This window comes from Mytilus edulis, chromosome 4 (genome assembly GCF_963676685.1).
Source record: "Mytilus edulis chromosome 4, xbMytEdul2.2, whole genome shotgun sequence".
NCBI classification, from domain to species: domain Eukaryota; kingdom Metazoa; phylum Mollusca; class Bivalvia; order Mytilida; family Mytilidae; genus Mytilus; species Mytilus edulis.
In genome coordinates, this window is record NC_092347.1 from 72322092 (window position 1) to 72341434 (window position 19343).

Here is a 19343-nt window from a genome sequence, read left to right on the forward strand (position 1 = left end):
TTTTTACAGTGTAATTTCACCCCACTACTTACAATTTGAGGCATTAAACATGGAGAAATAAATTTGGAAGGGGTATAAAATTTAATGGCAAGTAACCCACTGTCAACACTAGGAACTATATTCGTGAACAACGAAAATCAAGGGACAACAATTGTGGTCTCAGACCTAAATTTATTTAGAAGATATCAATCTTGTGATATGCTGTTTTGAAAGACAAAATAAATGTAAACCTGGTGATCATGGCGATTGGTTGTTTTGTTACACATGACAATTGAAAGGTATCAATTGACATCATGAAAAAAAATTATAACAAAAATACCAAACACTTAGTCAAATTCAGAAAAAGGGGGACGTCCATAAAAATTGACAAAATCAAAAGCTAAAAATCAAAGGAACAAGTGAAAAACAGCTGTCTTATTCCTGACTTGGTACAGGCATTATAAAAAGAAACACATACATTAATAGTATTATTGGCATCAGTTCAAAGAAGTTATTTCTACTTTATGATTAACATTTTATTTTGTGATGAATACATTCCTTATTCATTTTCAGAATAAATATAATACATAAAAGGGTTTAAACAGGAATTATCGCCATTTTATGAAATTTTCCTTTGATCTTGCTGACTGATAATTTCCTTTCTCAGTCGAATGATATGTAAAATTATTGCTAGAAACTAAGGGAACGTGCCCATGTCAATGAAAATAATCTCGTTGAGATAACAAAAGATAATTATAGATTATTGTTGATCATCTCAACGAGATTGATATTCTCCCTTTGGGTACCGGCTCAAGCGAGAAAATCATTTGAGTTGAGATGACCAACAATAATCTGTTTATCAAAATTTTACCTATAACAACATTGTCAATTTCATGTCAATTTCATTAGCCATGCCATGTGCCCCCTTTGTTTCTAGTGATAATTTTTCATATCACTCCACTCCGCTGAGAAAGGAAATTATCAGATAGCAAGATCAAAGGAAAATTTCTTAAAATAGCGATAATCCTTAATTCTTACAAAACTACACAGTTCAACATACCATATCTTCTACCAGTAAAACGTACCTACAAAGTATGACAAACAAAAAATGGCCAATACATGGTCCAGAGTTCTTATCCTTTTACCTTTTTCTTGTAATTTGATATATTCACAAATTCAAAGTGTATTTTATAAACAGAAAAGAAAACATTTTATTTGAAAAAAGGACAAGAGTAATTTAGAATTTCAGCTTCAATTTAACCTGCTGCATGTGTTTTGCATACATTATATTCAAACCAATATTTTGTGTGTAAAGGTTTTATGAAGCATGGTATGGCGTGTTTTGATAAAGAATCCTTCAAAAATGCAACTAAGGCAAACTGTGACAGCATGAAGGCTCCAAAACCAGAACCAGGGACGACTGGATCTGCAGAACCTGAACCAGAATCAAAAGCTCAGGAATGTCAGTAAGTAAATAAAAGTATTCAGTGGTGGATGCAGTGTGGTTCAGGGGGTTGGAACTCCCCCTTTTTTTGACAATCTATTCTTTTCAATTGGAAAACCCTTTTTTCTTGGTTGGAACCGACTCTCTTTATCCTTGGTTCAAAGTTAAAAGTGGCTGGTTCAAAGTCAAAAGTGGCTGGTATTGGTGTATAACATTGTGGTCTGTTTTTATTACAAAGTTCATAAAATCAGTAGACACCAAAGATGACTAAAGGACTATCAAAATCCTAGATAGAAAAAGTAAAAGCAACACAACTGGTTAAAGGAAGTGAAAAAAAATGAAGTAAGGACAAAAAATAGTCCACAATTACTACTGAATGAGAGAAAGTTGAGGATTAATCAACATGAGCCTTAATGAACCCCACAAACAAAACTGGGCATGTACTTTGGAAGTATAAAAAATTCTTGCATAAATATATATATGGACCTGTTAGTCAAATGTGTTTTGTTTAAATATACTTTTTCACTTTTTTGGTCTTTTGGAAAATGTTGTTTGTGCTGTATTTAGACCCTTCTACAACGAAATTTGTTTTACATGCAGACGTATAAAAATTGCGTTTTTTATCCAACGCAATCATAGGTTTGAACGTAGTTTTCAATTTAGACCCGTTTATACATATATATATATATATATATATTTATGCAAGAATGTTACATCTCCATGCCTTATATATCATGTACTGTAGTACGATGCTAGATTAAAACTGACGAGGAAAGGTAACACATGGCCACCGAAAGCTTAATTATTGTGAAGTCCAGGTGGTCGTGTGGTCTAGCGGGATAGCTACAGTGCAGGGGATTTGGTGTCATGATATCTCAGTAGAATGGGTTTCGAATCCCTGCAAGGGAAGAACAAAAAATTTGCAAAAGCAAATTTACAGATCTAACATTGTTGGGTTGATGTTTAGACGAGTTGTATATACATAATGTACACAGCCATGTATCACCATCATTGCTGGTGATCCGATTGATAATCTGTTGTAGAGTTGTCACTGACTCAGACGTACTTATAAATATAATTATTTTCTGTGACTGTATCTTACATTAATTTGTAGGATCCTTTACTATAGATAATTGAGCTGATCTGTAACAATAACATCTCCATGCCTTATACATCATGTACTGTCGTACGACGCTAGATTAAAACTGACAAGGAAAGGTAACACCCAGCCACCGAAAGCTTTATTATTGTGAAGCCCAGTACGTCGTGTGGTCTAGCGGGACGGCTACAGTGAAGGCGATTTGGTGTCACAATATCTCAGTAGCATGGGTTTCGAATCCCGGCGAGGGAAGAACAAAAAATTTGCGAAAGCAAATATATATACTTCTAGCTGTAACACAAATTAAGTTTTCTCTTAAAGAAAATCTCTTTCTTGGCTTTCAAGAACTACCTTATTTTGGCCAACTACTTCTCTTTTCAAAATATCTGTTTAATATAAAAAAAGAAGATGTGGTTTGATTGCCAATGAGATAACACTCCACATGAGACATAAATGACACAAAAATTAACAACTATAGGTCATCCTTCAGCCTTCAACAATGAGCAAAGCTCATACCGCATAGTCAACTATAAAAGGCCCTGAAATTACAATGTAAAACAATTCAAACGAGAAAACAAACAACCTAATTTACGTACCAAAAATGAACGAAAAACAATATATGTAACACAAACAAACAACAACCACTGAATTATAGGCTCCTGACTTGGGACAGGCACATACATACATAATGTGGTGGGGTTAAACATGTTAGCGCTCCCCTAACCTGGGACAGTGGTAAGTCAATTTTTCAAAATGGCTGATTAAATGAGATAAAAGTTGAGAAAGGTAAGAAACTTCAGACTTCAGAAAATAATTTTGCAGTACCACATTTCTTGGGAAGTTGAGAAAATTGAAATGCAAGTTATTTCTGCCTTTTAGCAAGTTACTGTTTTGATAAAAAAAAAATTTTGTGGTCGATATTTGCAAAGATAGATTGTGAATACAAGTCCATTATATTGATGTTTTTGAGAAATACAGCTAAATCAATGCTCTTCAACTTCGTACTCTATTTGGCCTTTTTAACTTTTTTGGATTCGTGCGTCACTGATGAGTCTTTTGAAGACAAAAAGCGCGTCTGGCGTGAATACAAAATTTAGTCCTGGTATCTATGATGAGTTTATTTACAACCACTGGGTCGATGCCACTGCTGGTGGAGATTTATTTCCCTGAGGGTATCGCCAGCCCAGTAGTCAGCACTTTTTGTGCTGACATGAATTATCATTGATGTGGTTATATTTATAAATTAACTGTTTACAAAATTTAGAATTTTTGAAATACTAAGGCTTTTCTACCTCAGGCATAGATTAACTTAGCTGGATTTGGCAAAACTTTTAGGAATTTTGGTCCTCAATGCTCCTCAACTTCGTACTTTATTTGGCTTTTTTAACTTTTTTGGATTCGAGCGTCACTGATGAGTATTTTTAAGATGAAATGCGTATATATGTCTGGCGTATATATACAAAATTTAGTCCTGGTATCTAAGATGAGTTTATTTAGATCCACAAAATTTTATCGGCAAAACTTCATTTATGTTAAAAACGTACACATAAAGTAAGAATATTTTGCCTTTTAAAAGTTTAAAGTCATATGAAACCTCAAATCCCCCAAAAATGATGCATATGTTTTTTTTATAACAATATGGATGGTTTTTATACGACCACAAATTTTTTTTTGAGTCATATAATGCAATCATGTAGTCTGCGTCGTCCGAAGACACATTTAGTTTCCGGACAATAACTTTAGTTTTAGTGAATGGATCTTTATAAATTTTAATCAGAAGGTTCAAAATTATATAGGTAGGTTGGGATTGATTTTGGGGTTTATGTCCCAACAGTTTTGGAATAAGGGACCAAATAGGGGGCCCAAAATAAGCGTTTTTGTAGTTTTCAAACAATAACTTGTGTTTAAGTGTATGAATCTCTCTTCAATTATACCACAAGTTTTCATACTATTAAGGGATAGTAAGGATTTATTTTGGGGGTTATGGTCCCAATAGTTTAGGAATTAGGGGCCAAAAAGGGGGCCCAAAAGAAGCATTTTTGTAGTTTTCAAACAATAACTTGTGTTTAAGTGTATGAATCTCTCTGAAATTATACCACAAGTTTCTCTACCATGAAGGAATAGTTATTATTGACTTTGAGGGGATATGGCTCAAAATGTTTTGGAATTAGGGGCAAAAAAAGGGGAAAAACTAGGTTTTCTGGTCAATGGACAATTAAGACAATTTAAAAGCCGTGTAAGGGTGGTAATTCAACAACATTTAACATACAATGTTGGGTATGCTAGGACTTGCCTCCCTTACACTACTTGTAAATTATGTATAAAGGAATGTCAGGTTTTGGACTAGACTGTTGCAAAAAAAGGGAGGTGGTAGTAGTTTTCAATTTTTTCCCCCCAAATTTCTCAAATTTCAAATTTTTGAAAAGTTTGAAAAAAAAATCTTTAATTGCATAATATTGTGCAATAGTTTGGTAAGATCTTGACATTTATTTTGTATAAGAAACCCATATTATGTCAAAAATTTGATCACAATCCAAATTCAGAGCTGTATCAAGCTTGAATGTTCTGTCCATACTTGCCCCAACTGTTCAGGGTTCGACCTCTGTGGTCTTATTAAGCTGCGCCCTGCGGAGCACCTGGTTATTATTATACGACCGCAAATTTTGAAAAAATTTTCGTCGTATATTGCTATCACGTTGGCGTCGGCGTCGTCGTCGTCGTCGTCGTCGTCGTCGTCGTCGTCGTCGTCCGGCGTCCGAATACTTTTAGTTTTCGCACTCTAACTTTAGTAAAAGTGAATAGAAATCTATGAAATTTTAACACAAGGTTTATGACCATAAAAGGAAGGTTGGTATTGATTTTGGGAGTTTTGGTCCCAACATTTTAGGAATAAGGGGCCAAAAAGGGCCCAAATAAGCATTTTCTTGGTTTTCGCACCATAACTTTAGTTTAAGTTAATAGAAATCTATGAAATTTTGACACAAGGTTTATGACCACAAAAGAAAGATTGGGATTGATTTTGGGAGTTTTGGTTTCAATAGTTTAGGAATAAGGGGCCAATAAAGGGCCCAAATAAGCATTTTTCTTGGTTTTTGCACAATAACCTTAGGTTAAGTAAATAGAAATCTATGAAATTTAAACACAATGTTTATGACCACAAAAGGAAGGTTGGTATTGATTTTGGGAGTTTAGGACCCAACAGTTTAGGAATTAGGGGCCAAAAAGGGACCCAAATAAGCATTTTTCTTGGTTTTTGCACTATAATGTTAGTATAAGTAAATACAAATCTATGAAATTTAAACACAAGGCTTATGACCATAAAAGGAAGGTTGGTATTGATTTTGGGAGTTTTGGTCCCAACAGTTTAGGAAAAAGGGGCCCAAAGGGTCCAAAATTAAACTTTGTTTGATTTCATCAAAATTGAATAATTGGGGTTCTTTGATATGCCGAATCTAACTGTATATGTAGATTCTCAACTTTTGGTCCCGTTTTCAAATTGGTCTACATTAAGGTCCAAAGGGTCCAAAATTAAACTTAGTTTGATTTTGACAAAAAATGAATCGGTTGGGTTCTTTGATATGTTGAATCTAAAAATGTACTTAGATTCTTGATTATTGAAGTTTTTTGGTCCAGTTTTCAAATTGGTCTACATTAAGGTCCAAAGGGTCCAAAATTAAACTTTGTTTGATTTCATCAAAAATTGAATCCTTGGGGTTCTTTGATATGCCAAATCTAACTGTGTATGTAGATTCTTCATTTTTGGTCCTGTTTTCAAATTTCAAATTCTACATTAAAGTCCAAAGGGTCCAAAATTAAACTAAGTTTGATTTTAACAAAAATTGAATTCTTGGGCCTCTTTGATATGCTGAATCTAAACATGTACTTAGATTTTTGATTATGGGCCCAGTTTTCAAGTTGGTCCAAATCAGGATCTAAAATTATTATATTAAGTATTGTGCAATAGCAAGTCTTTTCAATTGCACAGTATTGTGCAATGGCAAGAAATATCTAATTGCACAATATTGTGAAATAGCAAATTTTTTTTTAATTAGAGTTATCTTTCTTTGTCCAGAATAGTAAGCAAGAAATATCCTATTGCACAATATTGTGCAATAGCAAGATTTTTTTTTAATTGGAGTTATCTTTCTTTGTCCAGAATCAACTTAAATCTTTGTTATATACAATATACAATGTATATACACTTTTTACTACCAACTGATAAATTTAAATAATCTTTACCATTCAGTGATAACAAGCAGTTTTTTTTACATCTTAATATTTTATGATGTATTTAAATGAGTAGTTATTGTTGCAAACTCCATTAGAAATTTGAATTGATATCAGTTTTGAAAAAGGGAAACGGGGATGTGAAAAAAAAAGGGGGGGGGGGTAAATTTTTCTCATTTCAGATTTCATAAATAAAAAGAAAATTTCTTCAAACATTTTTTTGAGAGGATTAATATTCAACAGCATAGTGATTTGCTCAAAGGCAAAAAAAACCTTTTAAGTTCATTAGACCACATTCATTCTGTGTCAGAAACCTATGCTGTGTCAACTATTTAATTTTAGATTTAAAAAGTTTGAAGAAGAAATCTTTAATTGATTTGTAAAATCTTGGCATTTGTTTTGTGTAAAAAAAAAACCATGTAATGTCAAAAATTTGATCACAATCCAAATTCAGAGCTGTATCATGCTTGAATGTTTTGTCCATACTTGCCCCAACTGTTCAGGGTTCGACCTCTGCGGTCGTATAAAGCTGCGCCCTGCGGAGCACCTGGTTATTCTTATGTACATATACTTTTTTCTGAAGAAAATTCTTTAATTTGTCCACATTTAGAAGAAGTTTTCTTTTTTTTTAATTGCTTGCTTCTAGGAAGTAATTTGCCGACATATTTTCCGTTACCTTAGCGTGACCCTTCTCGTAAAAATCTAGTGATCGCAATATGCATGGATCTGTCACTGAAATAAACTATTATCTGATCGTACATGTTAAACATGTGCTCAATATCCATGCTTCTTTGTTGATTGTTTACCATAAGGTGGCAATCGGTAAACGTGGTAAACTTTGGCTTCAAAACAAGACAAGTAATGAGCTGCCATAGTATCTCATCATAACAGACAAAGAGAAAAAAAATGACGATTATATGTTATATTTGCATAAAATATGATAAAATCGGTCACAGAAGACTAAGTTTATGATATATACATGCATTGGTTCAAGAATTGGATACACATTATTTTTCAACAGTAACTCTTTTCATATGACTTTAATATTGAAAAAGTAGTTTTGTTGAGAATATTGTTTTTGGACAGGGGTATCCAACTTTTTCAGTTTAAGACTACTAAGTGGAGTCTTCCATAATATATTGGAGTATTGTTAGTTATACTTTTGTATATATTGTATCATCATAATTAATCTGTAAACTTGTTGGTACATTATACTTTTAGGCGTACAACACAGATGTTTGAATGTACTGCCCAGCAGGTTGAGGCTGAGTGTGACGATGAGGCTGTGTCGTTTGTTGAAAAAGTTCAAAACAAATTCATGAACATGATGCTCGGAAACCTTGGCTGTTCAACAAGTGGTTATTACATCATATATATATCATGAATATTGTTATACCCTTTTTTTGCCCCACCTACAATAGAAGAGGGGCATTATGTTTTCTGGTCTGTGCATCCGTTCGTCCGTCTGTTCGTTCGTTCCTCCGTATGTCCCGCTTCAGGTTAAAGTTTTTGGTCAAGGTAGTTTTTGATGAAGCTGAAGACCAATCAACTTGAAACTTAATACACATGTTCCTTATGATATGATCTTTCTAATTTTATAGCCAAATTACACTTTTGACCCCAATTTCACGGTCCACTGAGCATAGAAAATGAAAGAGCGAGTTTCAGGTTAAAGTTTTTGGTCAAGGTAGTTTTAGATGAAGTTGAAGTTCAATGAACTTGAAACTTTGTACACATGTTCCTTATGATATGATCTTTCATATTTTATAGCCAAATTACACTTTTGACCCCAATTTCACGGTCCACTGAATATAGAAAATGAAAGTGCAAGTTTCAGATTAAAGTTTTTGATGAAGTTGAAGTCCAATCAACTTGAAACTTAGTACACATGTTCCCTATGGTATGATCTTTCATATTTTATAGCCAAATTACACTTTTGACCCCAATTTCACGGTCCACTGAATATAGAAAATGAAAGTGCAAGTTTCAGATTAAAGTTTTTGATGAAGTTGAAGTCCAATCAACTTGAAACTTAGTACACATGTTCCCTATGGTATGATCTTTCTAACTTTAATGCCAAATTAGATTTTTTATCCAATTTCACAGTCCATTGAACATGGAAAATGATAGTGCGAGTCGGGCATCCATGCACTTTGGACACATTCTTGTTTAAACTTTAACCACACACTTTATCAGAAAAAAGTCATTGGATGTATAGCAGTTTGACAAATTCCCATTCTGATCATTGAGAACATTCAGCTGATTTGTACAGAGTTACCACCTGTAGTGTTATGTGCCACCTCAAACTGCATTATCTGATCATGAAATAAGAAGTTAAGGGTTGTTGTTAATTAAAAGGGGAAAACAATGTGTTCAATTAAATATTCCTAAGTTCAATTTTAACTTTCCAAATTGGCTTGCATTTACTAGAGCAAAGATGTTTAACAAATAAAGTTCATTGGTCATGCAATTTTAAGGAAATACATAGAAGAGTTCAAACTTTCCTTAGTTTTATTAATTTGTAGAAAAACTGTAGACATAATTTCTTCAGAGAATCAAACACATATGTGTTTCCTTAAACATATTAACTACTCACAGTTTATATAGCCTTTCTAATTATAAACCACCAGTATTGATGCTTGTTCATTTGAGTTTTGAACCCGTTTTAAATGTATTTTATAGGTGGTGTAAGACTAGCATTGTTCATTTGAGTTTTGAACCCATTTTAAATGTATTTTATAGGTGGTGTAAGACTAGCATTGTTCATTTGAGTTTTGAACCCGTTTTAAATGTATTTTATAGGTGGTGTAAGACTAGCATTGTTCATTTGAGTTTTGAACCCATTTTAAATGTATTTTATAGGTGGTGTAAGACTAGCATTGTTCATTTGAGTTTTGAACCCGTTTTAAATGTATTTTATAGGTGGTGTAAGACTAGCATTGTTCATTTGAGTTTTGAACCCATTTTAAATGTATTTTATAGGTGGTGTAAGACTAGCATTGTTCATTTGAGTTTTGAACCCGTTTTAATTGTATTTTATAGGTGGTGTAAGACTAGCATTGTTCATTTGAGTTTTGAACCCGTTTTAATTGTATTTTATAGGTGGTGTAAGACTAGCATTGTTCATTTGAGTTTTTAACCCATTTTAATTGTATTTTATAGGTGGTGTAAGACTAGCATTGTTCATTTGAGTTTTTAACCCGTTTTAATTGTATTTTATAGGTGGTGTAAGACTAGCATTGTTCATTTGAGTTTTTAACCCATTTTGATTGTATTTTATAGGTGGTGTAAGACTAGCATTGTTCATTTGAGTTTTTAACCCATTTTAATTGTATTTTATAGGTGGTGTAAGACTAGCATTGTTCATTTGAGTTTTTAACCCATTTTGATTGTATTTTATAGGTGGTGTAAGACTAGCATTGTTCATTTGAGTTTTTAACCCATTTTAATTGTATTTTATAGGTGGTGTAAGACTAGCATTGTTCATTTGAGTTTTTAACCCATTTTAAATGTATTTTATAGGTGGTGTAAGACTAGCATTGTTCATTTGAGTTTTTAACCCATTTTAATTGTATTTTATAGGTGGTGTAAGACTAGCATTGTTCATTTGAGTTTTTAACCCATTTTAATTGTATTTTATAGGTGGTGTAAGACTAGCATTGTTCATTTGAGTTTTTAACCCATTTTAATTGTATTTTATAGGTGGTGTAAGACTAGCATTGTTCATTTGAGTTTTTAACCCATTTTGATTGTATTTTATAGGTGGTGTAAGACTAGCATTGTTCATTTGAGTTTTTAACCCATTTTGATTGTATTTTATAGGTGGTGTAAGACTAGCATTGTTCATTTGAGTTTTTAACCCATTTTTATTGTATTTTATAGGTGGTGTAAGACTAGCATTGTTCATTTGAGTTTTTAACCCATTTTAATTGTATTTTATAGGTGGTGTAAGACTAGCATTGTTCATTTGAGTTTTTAACCCATTTTAATTGTATTTTATAGGTGGTGTAAGACTAGCATTGTTCATTTGAGTTTTTAACCCATTTTAATTGTATTTTATAGGTGGTGTAAGACTAGCATTGTTCATTTGAGTTTTGAACCCATTTTAAATGTATTTTATAGGTGGTGTAAGACTAGCATTGTTCATTTGAGTTTTGAACCCATTTTAAATGTATTTTATAGGTGGTGTAAGACTAGCATTGTTCATTTGAGTTTTTAACCCATTTTGATTGTATTTTATAGGTGGTGTAAGACTAGCATTGTTCATTTGAGTTTTGAACCCATTTTAATTGTATTTTTGTCGAGCCTTCGACTTTAGTCGAAAAAGCGAGACATAGCGATCCTACATTCCGTCGGCGTCGGCGTCGGCGTCGTCGTCGGCGTCGGCGTCCACAAATATTCACTCTGTGGTTAAAGTTTTTGAAATTTTAATAACTTTCTTAAACTATCCTTGAATTGTACGAAACTTGGACAGTAAATTTTGTAAAAATAAAATTCCATTTTTTCCGTATTTTACTTATAAATGGACTTAGTTTTTTCTGCCAGGAAACATTACATTCACTCTGTGGTTAAAGTTTTTAAAATTTTAATAACTTTCTTAAACTATCCTGGAAATGTACAAAACTTGGCCAGAAGCTTGTTTATGATCAGGAGATAGTATCCAGAAGTAAATTTTGTAAAAATAAAATTCCATTTTTTCCGTATTTTACTTATAAATGGACTTAGTTTTTTCTGCCAGGAAACATTACATTCACTCTGTGGTTAAAGTTTTTAAAATTTTAATAACTTTCTTAAACTATCCTGGAATTGTAAGAAACTTGGCCAGAAGCTTGTTTATGATCAGGAGATAGTATCCAGAAGTAAATTTTGTAAAAATAAAATTCCATTTTTCCCGTATTTTACTTATAAATGGACTTGGTTTTTCTTCCAGTTAACATTACATACAGTCTGCAGTTAAAGTATTTAAAACATTTTTAAGATTCTTAAACTAGCCTGGATTTTTACCAAACTTGGACAGAAGCTTCTCACAATCAAAAGATAGTATCGAGAGGAATAATTTTATTGATTTTTTTCATCATTTTTGATGAGTGTTTGATTAACAGCAAAAGAAGGCGAGACACTGGGTTCCGCGGAACCCTTACAAATTTTATAGGTGGTGTAAGACTAGCATTGTTCATTTGAGTTTTGAACCCGTTTTAAATGTATTTTATAGGTGGTGTAAGACTAGCATTGTTCATTTGAGTTTTTAACCCATTTTAATTGTATTTTATAGGTGGTGTAAGACTAGCATTGTTCATTTGAGTTTTTAACCCATTTTGATTGTATTTTATAGGTGGTGTAAGACTAGCATTGTTCATTTGAGTTTTGAACCCGTTTTAAATGTATTTTATAGGTGGTGTAAGACTAGCATTGTTCATTTGAGTTTTGAACCTGTTTTAATTGTATCTTATAGGTGGTGTAAGACTAGCATTGTTCATTTGAGTTTTGAACCCATTTTAAATGTATTTTATAGGTGGTGTAAGACTAGCATTGTTCATTTGAGTTTTGAACCCATTTTAAATGTATTTTATAGGTGGTGTAAGACTAGCATTGTTCATTTGAGTTTTGAACCCGTTTTAAATGTATTTTATAGGTGGTGTAAGACTAGCATTGTTCATTTGAGTTTTGAACCCATTTTAAATGTATCTTATAGGTGGTGTAAGACTAGCATTGTTCATTTGAGTTTTGAACCCGTTTTAAATGTATTTTATAGGTGGTGTAAGACTAGCATTGTTCATTTGAGTTTTGAACCCATTTTAAATGTATCTTATAGGTGGTGTAAGACTAGCATTGTTCATTTGAGTTTTGAACCCGTTTTAAATGTATTTTATAGGTGGTGTAAGACTAGCATTGTTCATTTGAGTTTTGAACCCGTTTTAAATGTATTTTATAGGTGGTGTAAGACTAGCATTGTTCATTTGAGTTTTTAACCCATTTTAATTGTATTTTATAGGTGGTGTAAGACTAGCATTGTTCATTTGAGTTTTTAACCCATTTTGATTGTATTTTATAGGTGGTGTAAGACTAGCATTGTTCATTTGAGTTTTGAACCCATTTTAAATGTATTTTATAGGTGGTGTAAGACTAGCATTGTTCATTTGAGTTTTTAACCCATTTTGATTGTATTTTATAGGTGGTGTAAGACTAGCATTGTTCATTTGAGTTTTGAACCCATTTTAAATGTATCTTATAGGTGGTGTAAGACTAGCATTGTTCATTTGAGTTTTGAACCCGTTTTAAATGTATTTTATAGGTGGTGTAAGACTAGCATTGTTCATTTGAGTTTTGAACCCGTTTTAAATGTATTTTATAGGTGGTGTAAGACTAGCATTGTTCATTTGAGTTTTGAACCCGTTTTAAATGTATTTTATAGGTGGTGTAAGACTAGCATTGTTCATTTGAGTTTTTAACCCATTTTAATTGTATTTTATAGGTGGTGTAAGACTAGCATTGTTCATTTGAGTTTTTAACCCATTTTGATTGTATTTTATAGGTGGTGTAAGACTAGCATTGTTCATTTGAGTTTTGAACCCATTTTAAATGTATTTTATAGGTGGTGTAAGACTAGCATTGTTCATTTGAGTTTTTAACCCATTTTGATTGTATTTTATAGGTGGTGTAAGACTAGCATTGTTCATTTGAGTTTTGAACCCATTTTAAATGTATTTTATAGGTGGTGTAAGACTAGCATTGTTCATTTGAGTTTTGAACCTGTTTTAAATGTATTTTATAGGTGGTGTAAGACTAGCATTGTTCATTTGAGTTTTGAACCCATTTTAATTGTATTTTATAGGTGGTGTAAGACTAGCATTGTTCATTTGAGTTTTGAACCCGTTTTAAATGTATTTTATAGGTGGTGTAAGACCAGCATTGTTCATTTGAGTTTTTAACCCATTTTAATTGTATTTTATAGGTGGTGTAAGACTAGCATTGTTCATTTTAGTTTTAAAACCCATTTTGATTGTATTTTATAGGTGGTGTAAGACTTGCATTGTTCATTTGAGTTTTGAACCCGTTTTAAATGTATTTTATAGGTGGTGTAAGACTAGCATTGTTCATTTGAGTTTTGAACCCGTTTTAAATGTATTTTATAGGTGGTGTAAGACTAGCATTGTTCATTTGAGTTTTGAACCCATTTTAAATGTATCTTATAGGTGGTGTAAGACTAGCATTGTTCATTTGAGTTTTGAACCCGTTTTAAATGTATTTTATAGGGGATGTAAGACTAGCATTGTTCATTTGAGTTTTTAACCCATTTTAAATGTATTTTATAGGGGGTGTAAGACTAGCATTGTTCATTTGAGTTTTTAACCCATTTTAATTGTATTTTATAGGTGGTGTAAGACTAGCATTGTTCATTTGAGTTTTTAACCCATTTTGATTGTATTTTATAGGGGGTGTAAGACTAGCATTGTTCATTTGAGTTTTGAACCCATTTTAAATGTATTTTATAGGTGGTGTAAGACTAGCATTGTTCATTTGAGTTTTTAACCCATTTTGATTGTATTTTATAGGTGGTGTAAGACTAGCATTGTTCATTTGAGTTTTGAACCCGTTTTAAATGTATTTTATAGGTGGTGTAAGACTAACATTGTTCATTTGAGTTTTTAACCCATTTTGATTGTATTTTATAGGTGGTGTAAGACTAGCATTGTTCATTTGAGTTTTTAACCCATTTTGATTGTATTTTATAGGTGGTGTAAGACTAGCATTGTTCATTTGAGTTTTTAACCCATTTTAAATGTATTTTATAGGTGGTGTAAGACTAGCATTGTTCATTTGAGTTTTGAACCCATTTTAAATGTATTTTATAGGTGGTGTAAGACTAGCATTGTTCATTTGAGTTTTGAACCCATTTTAATTGTATTTTATAGGTGGTGTTTTGAACCCGTTTTAAATGTATTTTATAGGTGGTGTAAGACTAGCATTGTTCATTTGAGTTTTGAACCCATTTTAAATGTATCTTATAGGTGGTGTAAGACTAGCATTGTTCATTTGAGTTTTGAACCCGTTTTAAATGTATTTTATAGGTGGTGTAAGACTAGCATTGTTCATTTGAGTTTTGAACCCATTTTAAATGTATCTTATAGGTGGTGTAAGACTAGCATTGTTCATTTGAGTTTTGAACCCATTTTAAATGTATCTTATAGGTGGTGTAAGACTAGCATTGTTCATTCGAGTTTTGAACTCGTTTTAATTGTATCTTATAGGGAATGTAAGACTAGCAGCACAGTTTTTAACCCATTTCATTTGTATTTTATAGGTGGTGTGAGACTAGCAGCACAGACATCAGTATTCTTAGCCTTCCTGTTGGCAGCTTTCTTCATGTACTAGAAAACCATTCTGTGTGCACCATTAACAACAAGAAGCTGAATGTTACAGAGTTACCACCAGTTGGATAGTTAAATGGATTATTTACCAATGAAAGAAACAATCTCAATGAAAGATTTATTGCAACCAATGCTTCGAATTTCAGATGGTGTTACATATATATACATATAGATAATATATTGGAGGAATTAAAATGGAGAATTAAGAATGAATAATGCAGTTGTCAATCCATATATTGCCATAGATAAGTTTTAAATATGGCAATTTTAATTGGTATGTGAATAAGATTTTTGGCCAGCAACTTTTTTTTTTTGGATGGGTGGCTTTTTTTATGGATATGTATCTTTATATATATCTGTTTATTTACATTTTCCACTAAAATTTGAAAAAAATGCTATTTGCTTGAGACTATTGACCATTGACCATTTTTCCCCATATGGTCACTTCTGTTAAATTTTGATTGATACTTGATTATTGTGAAAATTAATGTTGCGTAAAAACCTTAGATTCACTTAGTTCTCCATGAGTAACTTTGTTATCAAGACCTGAGAAGTTTTGCTTCAAATAAAGCTCATAACAAATTAAAATAAGACAGATTTTGAATTTTTTACTTGATAAATTGGTTTTTGTGGTAATTCTGGAAATACTCACAGATCTGTTTAATCAGTTGAATACATCTCAATGCAAAGGAATGTTTTTTGATAATTTTTAGTTGTTTATAGAAGTTTGTCATTGTTCATTATTTTATTAATTTACAAGAAAACATTTTGGATATTGTATACTTAAGTTATGACTGTTAAGATTACAAGAATATGATCTTTATTTTATAGTTATTAGTTGATGAAACTAAGAAAACTAAATATAAGTTAATGGATACATAAGTTATGACTAGGAAGATCATAAGAATTTTTCTTGAAATAATCAAAATGTAAATGCATTTACACCAACTAGTCTTTTTCTGGCATTTTTGATTTTATATTTATTTTGTGTAATTTTATATTAAGAATTTTTTTAAATGAAACAAAGATGAGGCATTTTTTTCCTTTTTGGAAATAAAAAAAATCTGGCACAGTTTTTTGTGTATTATAGATTTAGTCTGAATAAGGATATTGTCTGAACTGATAAGTTTTGGTCTATGCTTTTGAAAATATTACTCAAAAAGCATTAAATTTTTGAAGCAATGAAAATGAAAAAAAGACTCTCCAAAAGTGTTCAGGCTGTAACATAAATTTTAAATTGAAGCATTACCTTTTTAATATCTAAAAACCAGTAGAACTGTTAAGAATGGGAAACAAACATATTTTTTAAGATGCCTTTAAGGTTGTAAATGAGACAGGTATAAACTTTTTATACTTTAAAATCTTGATCTGTCAGGGACAGATTTGTATATACATGTACTAGTATTGTTTTTGTGCTATTGGTCTCTTTATGGAGTCCTACACCTTTTTATTAAACCATTAATTGGAGGACTATGGATTTTCATAGAATAGTAGTGTGTCTATCTTTTGGTTGTTTTCTGCCTTATTGATCTATACAACACATTTTCCTTTTTTCACCTTTATATATTTACAAATTGTTTTTTATCAATAAAAGTTGAAATTTTAACGATTGTTTACATTAAGTGCAATTTATAGTTCTTTTCTAGAAATTGTTTATTTAATTTTGTAATTTACTGAAATGGAAACATTACCTCTGTTTAGTGTTATCTTGACTTCCTCTGATACATGTTTACTGTACATCTTCAATTGTTTCAAGTGTTTAGATTGGAAACTAATAATAAAGGCATTAAACTCAGATATTTAAAAGTCATTTTAGATCTGCACTATTCAAAGTGCAATAAATATTGTTATAAAATAAAAAGCCATTTTTTTGGTGGCATTTATAAGTTATAGCTATATTTTTATTTCAATTCTAGGCTAATCTCTAGGAAAGTAACACTGATAAGCAGTGAAAAAAGTTACCATTTTATTTTATTACCGGTAGGCATGGTGCCTCCAGTAGACATGGTGCCTAAGTCAAGACACATAGTCCTTCAAATATGGTTATTTTATATAAGTGCTTCGCTGTAGATCTGGTAGTGGTTTATTAGTGAAAAGTTGTTTTTAGATATAGTATAATAAATGTTGTGTCTATTGGTTGTAAACATAGTATAAATTATTATGGAGACACTTGTTTTAGTATTTGACTGTTTAATGCTGATTTTACACTTTTGCCTGGTGCTTCACTTATATGTTAAATTGATACTTTGGCTGACAATTTATTGGTTATTTTTGCAACATCTTCCCTGTTTAATTGAAGCATAAACCATTTTGCATGCTTTAAATAGGTTTTTCATTGTATAGACTGTTTTTATACAACCCTTCTATGACTAACTTGATGTGTGTTTACCTTGTTTTCAAAACTTTACTGATTATTAAGAACAGTGGTCTTCATACTCCACTATACTAATATAATTGCCATTCCTCTGTGGCTGACTTTGTATGACAATTCTTTAATATAGGTGAAAGGTGCATTAAACATTGGGCATTAGTTTTATGGAATGTCAATTTATTTTTACATATTTTGACCCATTTTACATTACAAATATTTGGGTTTTCTTTTTTCAGCATTTAAATGATCTTGACGGCAAACTTGAATAAATTTACATTTGTTTACATTTAGTGTCTTTGAAAAGTATATATTAACTAGTCATAATTAGTAAAGAAATTTGGCAGATTTTACATATTAATGAACATTTTTTATTCATTAAATTCCACCTTCTAGTATAATGTCAACATAAAACTTTTTACTTACTATTAAATAACAATTTTTAAAATCCAGGCTTATAAATGTTAATTGTCTATATATTCCCATGGTGATTGTGATTTAAATTTTTTTGCAATAAATTTATTTATCTTGCCTTAATAATTGCCTTATTGCCATTATGCCATTGTAGTGCAATACTTCAGTTGTAAAATGACATATTTTGCATGAGTGGTTTTGCTTGTTTATTGTTCATTAGGTAACTTCAGATGATCTTGAAGAATTTGACCTCAATTTTTCTGCATACAAAATAAAAAGATGTTTTTTTTTAAGAGTTGTAAGGTTCCACTGCATAAGGGAGATCAAATGTTGAAAAGAAAAATGCAAAGAAGGTTTTTCAACCTTATAACTTGTTCCTGAAGGCAATTTTACAGCCATTCAATAATGAAGGAAATATGGTTATTGCATTTCAGGTAATTTAATTGATAACATTTATTCCAGGGTTTAAATGGATACTTTATTGGTACAATTTCTAGCAATGATTTTTACCTCAGGTTTTGGTGATTTTGTGATTCCTTTGTAGTTGTAACTATGCAACATAGTTTTATATTCAATGTTTATCGTGCGTTGTTGTACAATGTAGCATTTATCCTCTTAACTTAATAAAGAAATTGTGAAAATGTACTTCTTCATTTTTATGCCCCACCTACAATAGTAAAGGAGCATTATGTTTTCTGGTGTGTGCGTCCATCAGTCTGTTCGTTGGTTCGTCTGTTTGTTTGTTCATCTGTTCGTTCGTTTTTCTGTTCGTCCCTTCGTCCGTTTGTCCTGCTTCAGGTTAAACTTTGGTCAAGGTAATTTTTGATGCAGCTGAAGTCCAATCAACTTGAAACTTAGTACACATGTTCCTTATGATATGATCTTTCTGATTTTTAAGCCAAATTAGACTTTTGACCCTAATTTTATGGTCCACTGAACATAGAAAACGAAAGTGCGAGTTTCAGGTTAAAGTTTTTGGTCAAGGTAGTTTTTGATGAAGCTGAAGTCAAATAAACTTGAAACTTAGTACACATGTTCCTTATGATATGCTCTTTCTAATTTTTAAGACAAATAAGACTTTTGACCCCCATTTCACGGTCAACTGAACATAGAAAATGAAGATGTGAGTTTTAGGTTAAAGTTTTTGTTCAAGGTAGTTTTTGATGAAGTTCAAGTCCAATCAACTTGAAACTTTGTACACATGTTCCATATGTTATGATCTTTCTAATTTTAATGCCAAATTAGATTTTTATGCCCCACCTACGATAGTAGAGGGGCATTTTGTTTTCTGGTCTGTGGCTCTGTTCGTCTGTGCGTGCGTCCGTCCGTTCAGGTTAAAGTTTTTGGTCGAGGTAGTTTTTGATAAAGCTGAAGTCCAATCAACTTGAAACTTACTACACTTGTTGCTTATGATATGATCTTACTAATTTTAAAGCCAAATTA

The 19343-nt window shown here is 31.6% G+C and overlaps 1 protein-coding gene across 1 annotated transcript in view; it reads left to right on the forward strand.

Annotated features, from left to right (window-relative positions):
• Positions 1–18541, forward strand: part of LOC139520410 (uncharacterized) — a 53733-nt gene extending 35192 nt beyond the window's left edge. The window contains exons 8-10 of the mRNA XM_071313005.1: positions 1295–1445; positions 7971–8107; positions 15052–18541. Coding sequence (XP_071169106.1) covers positions 1295–1445; positions 7971–8107; positions 15052–15122 — 359 coding nt within the window. The 3' untranslated portion in view covers positions 15123–18541. The remainder of the gene's footprint in view (positions 1–1294; positions 1446–7970; positions 8108–15051) is intronic.
• Positions 18542–19343: the final 802 nt, after the last annotated feature.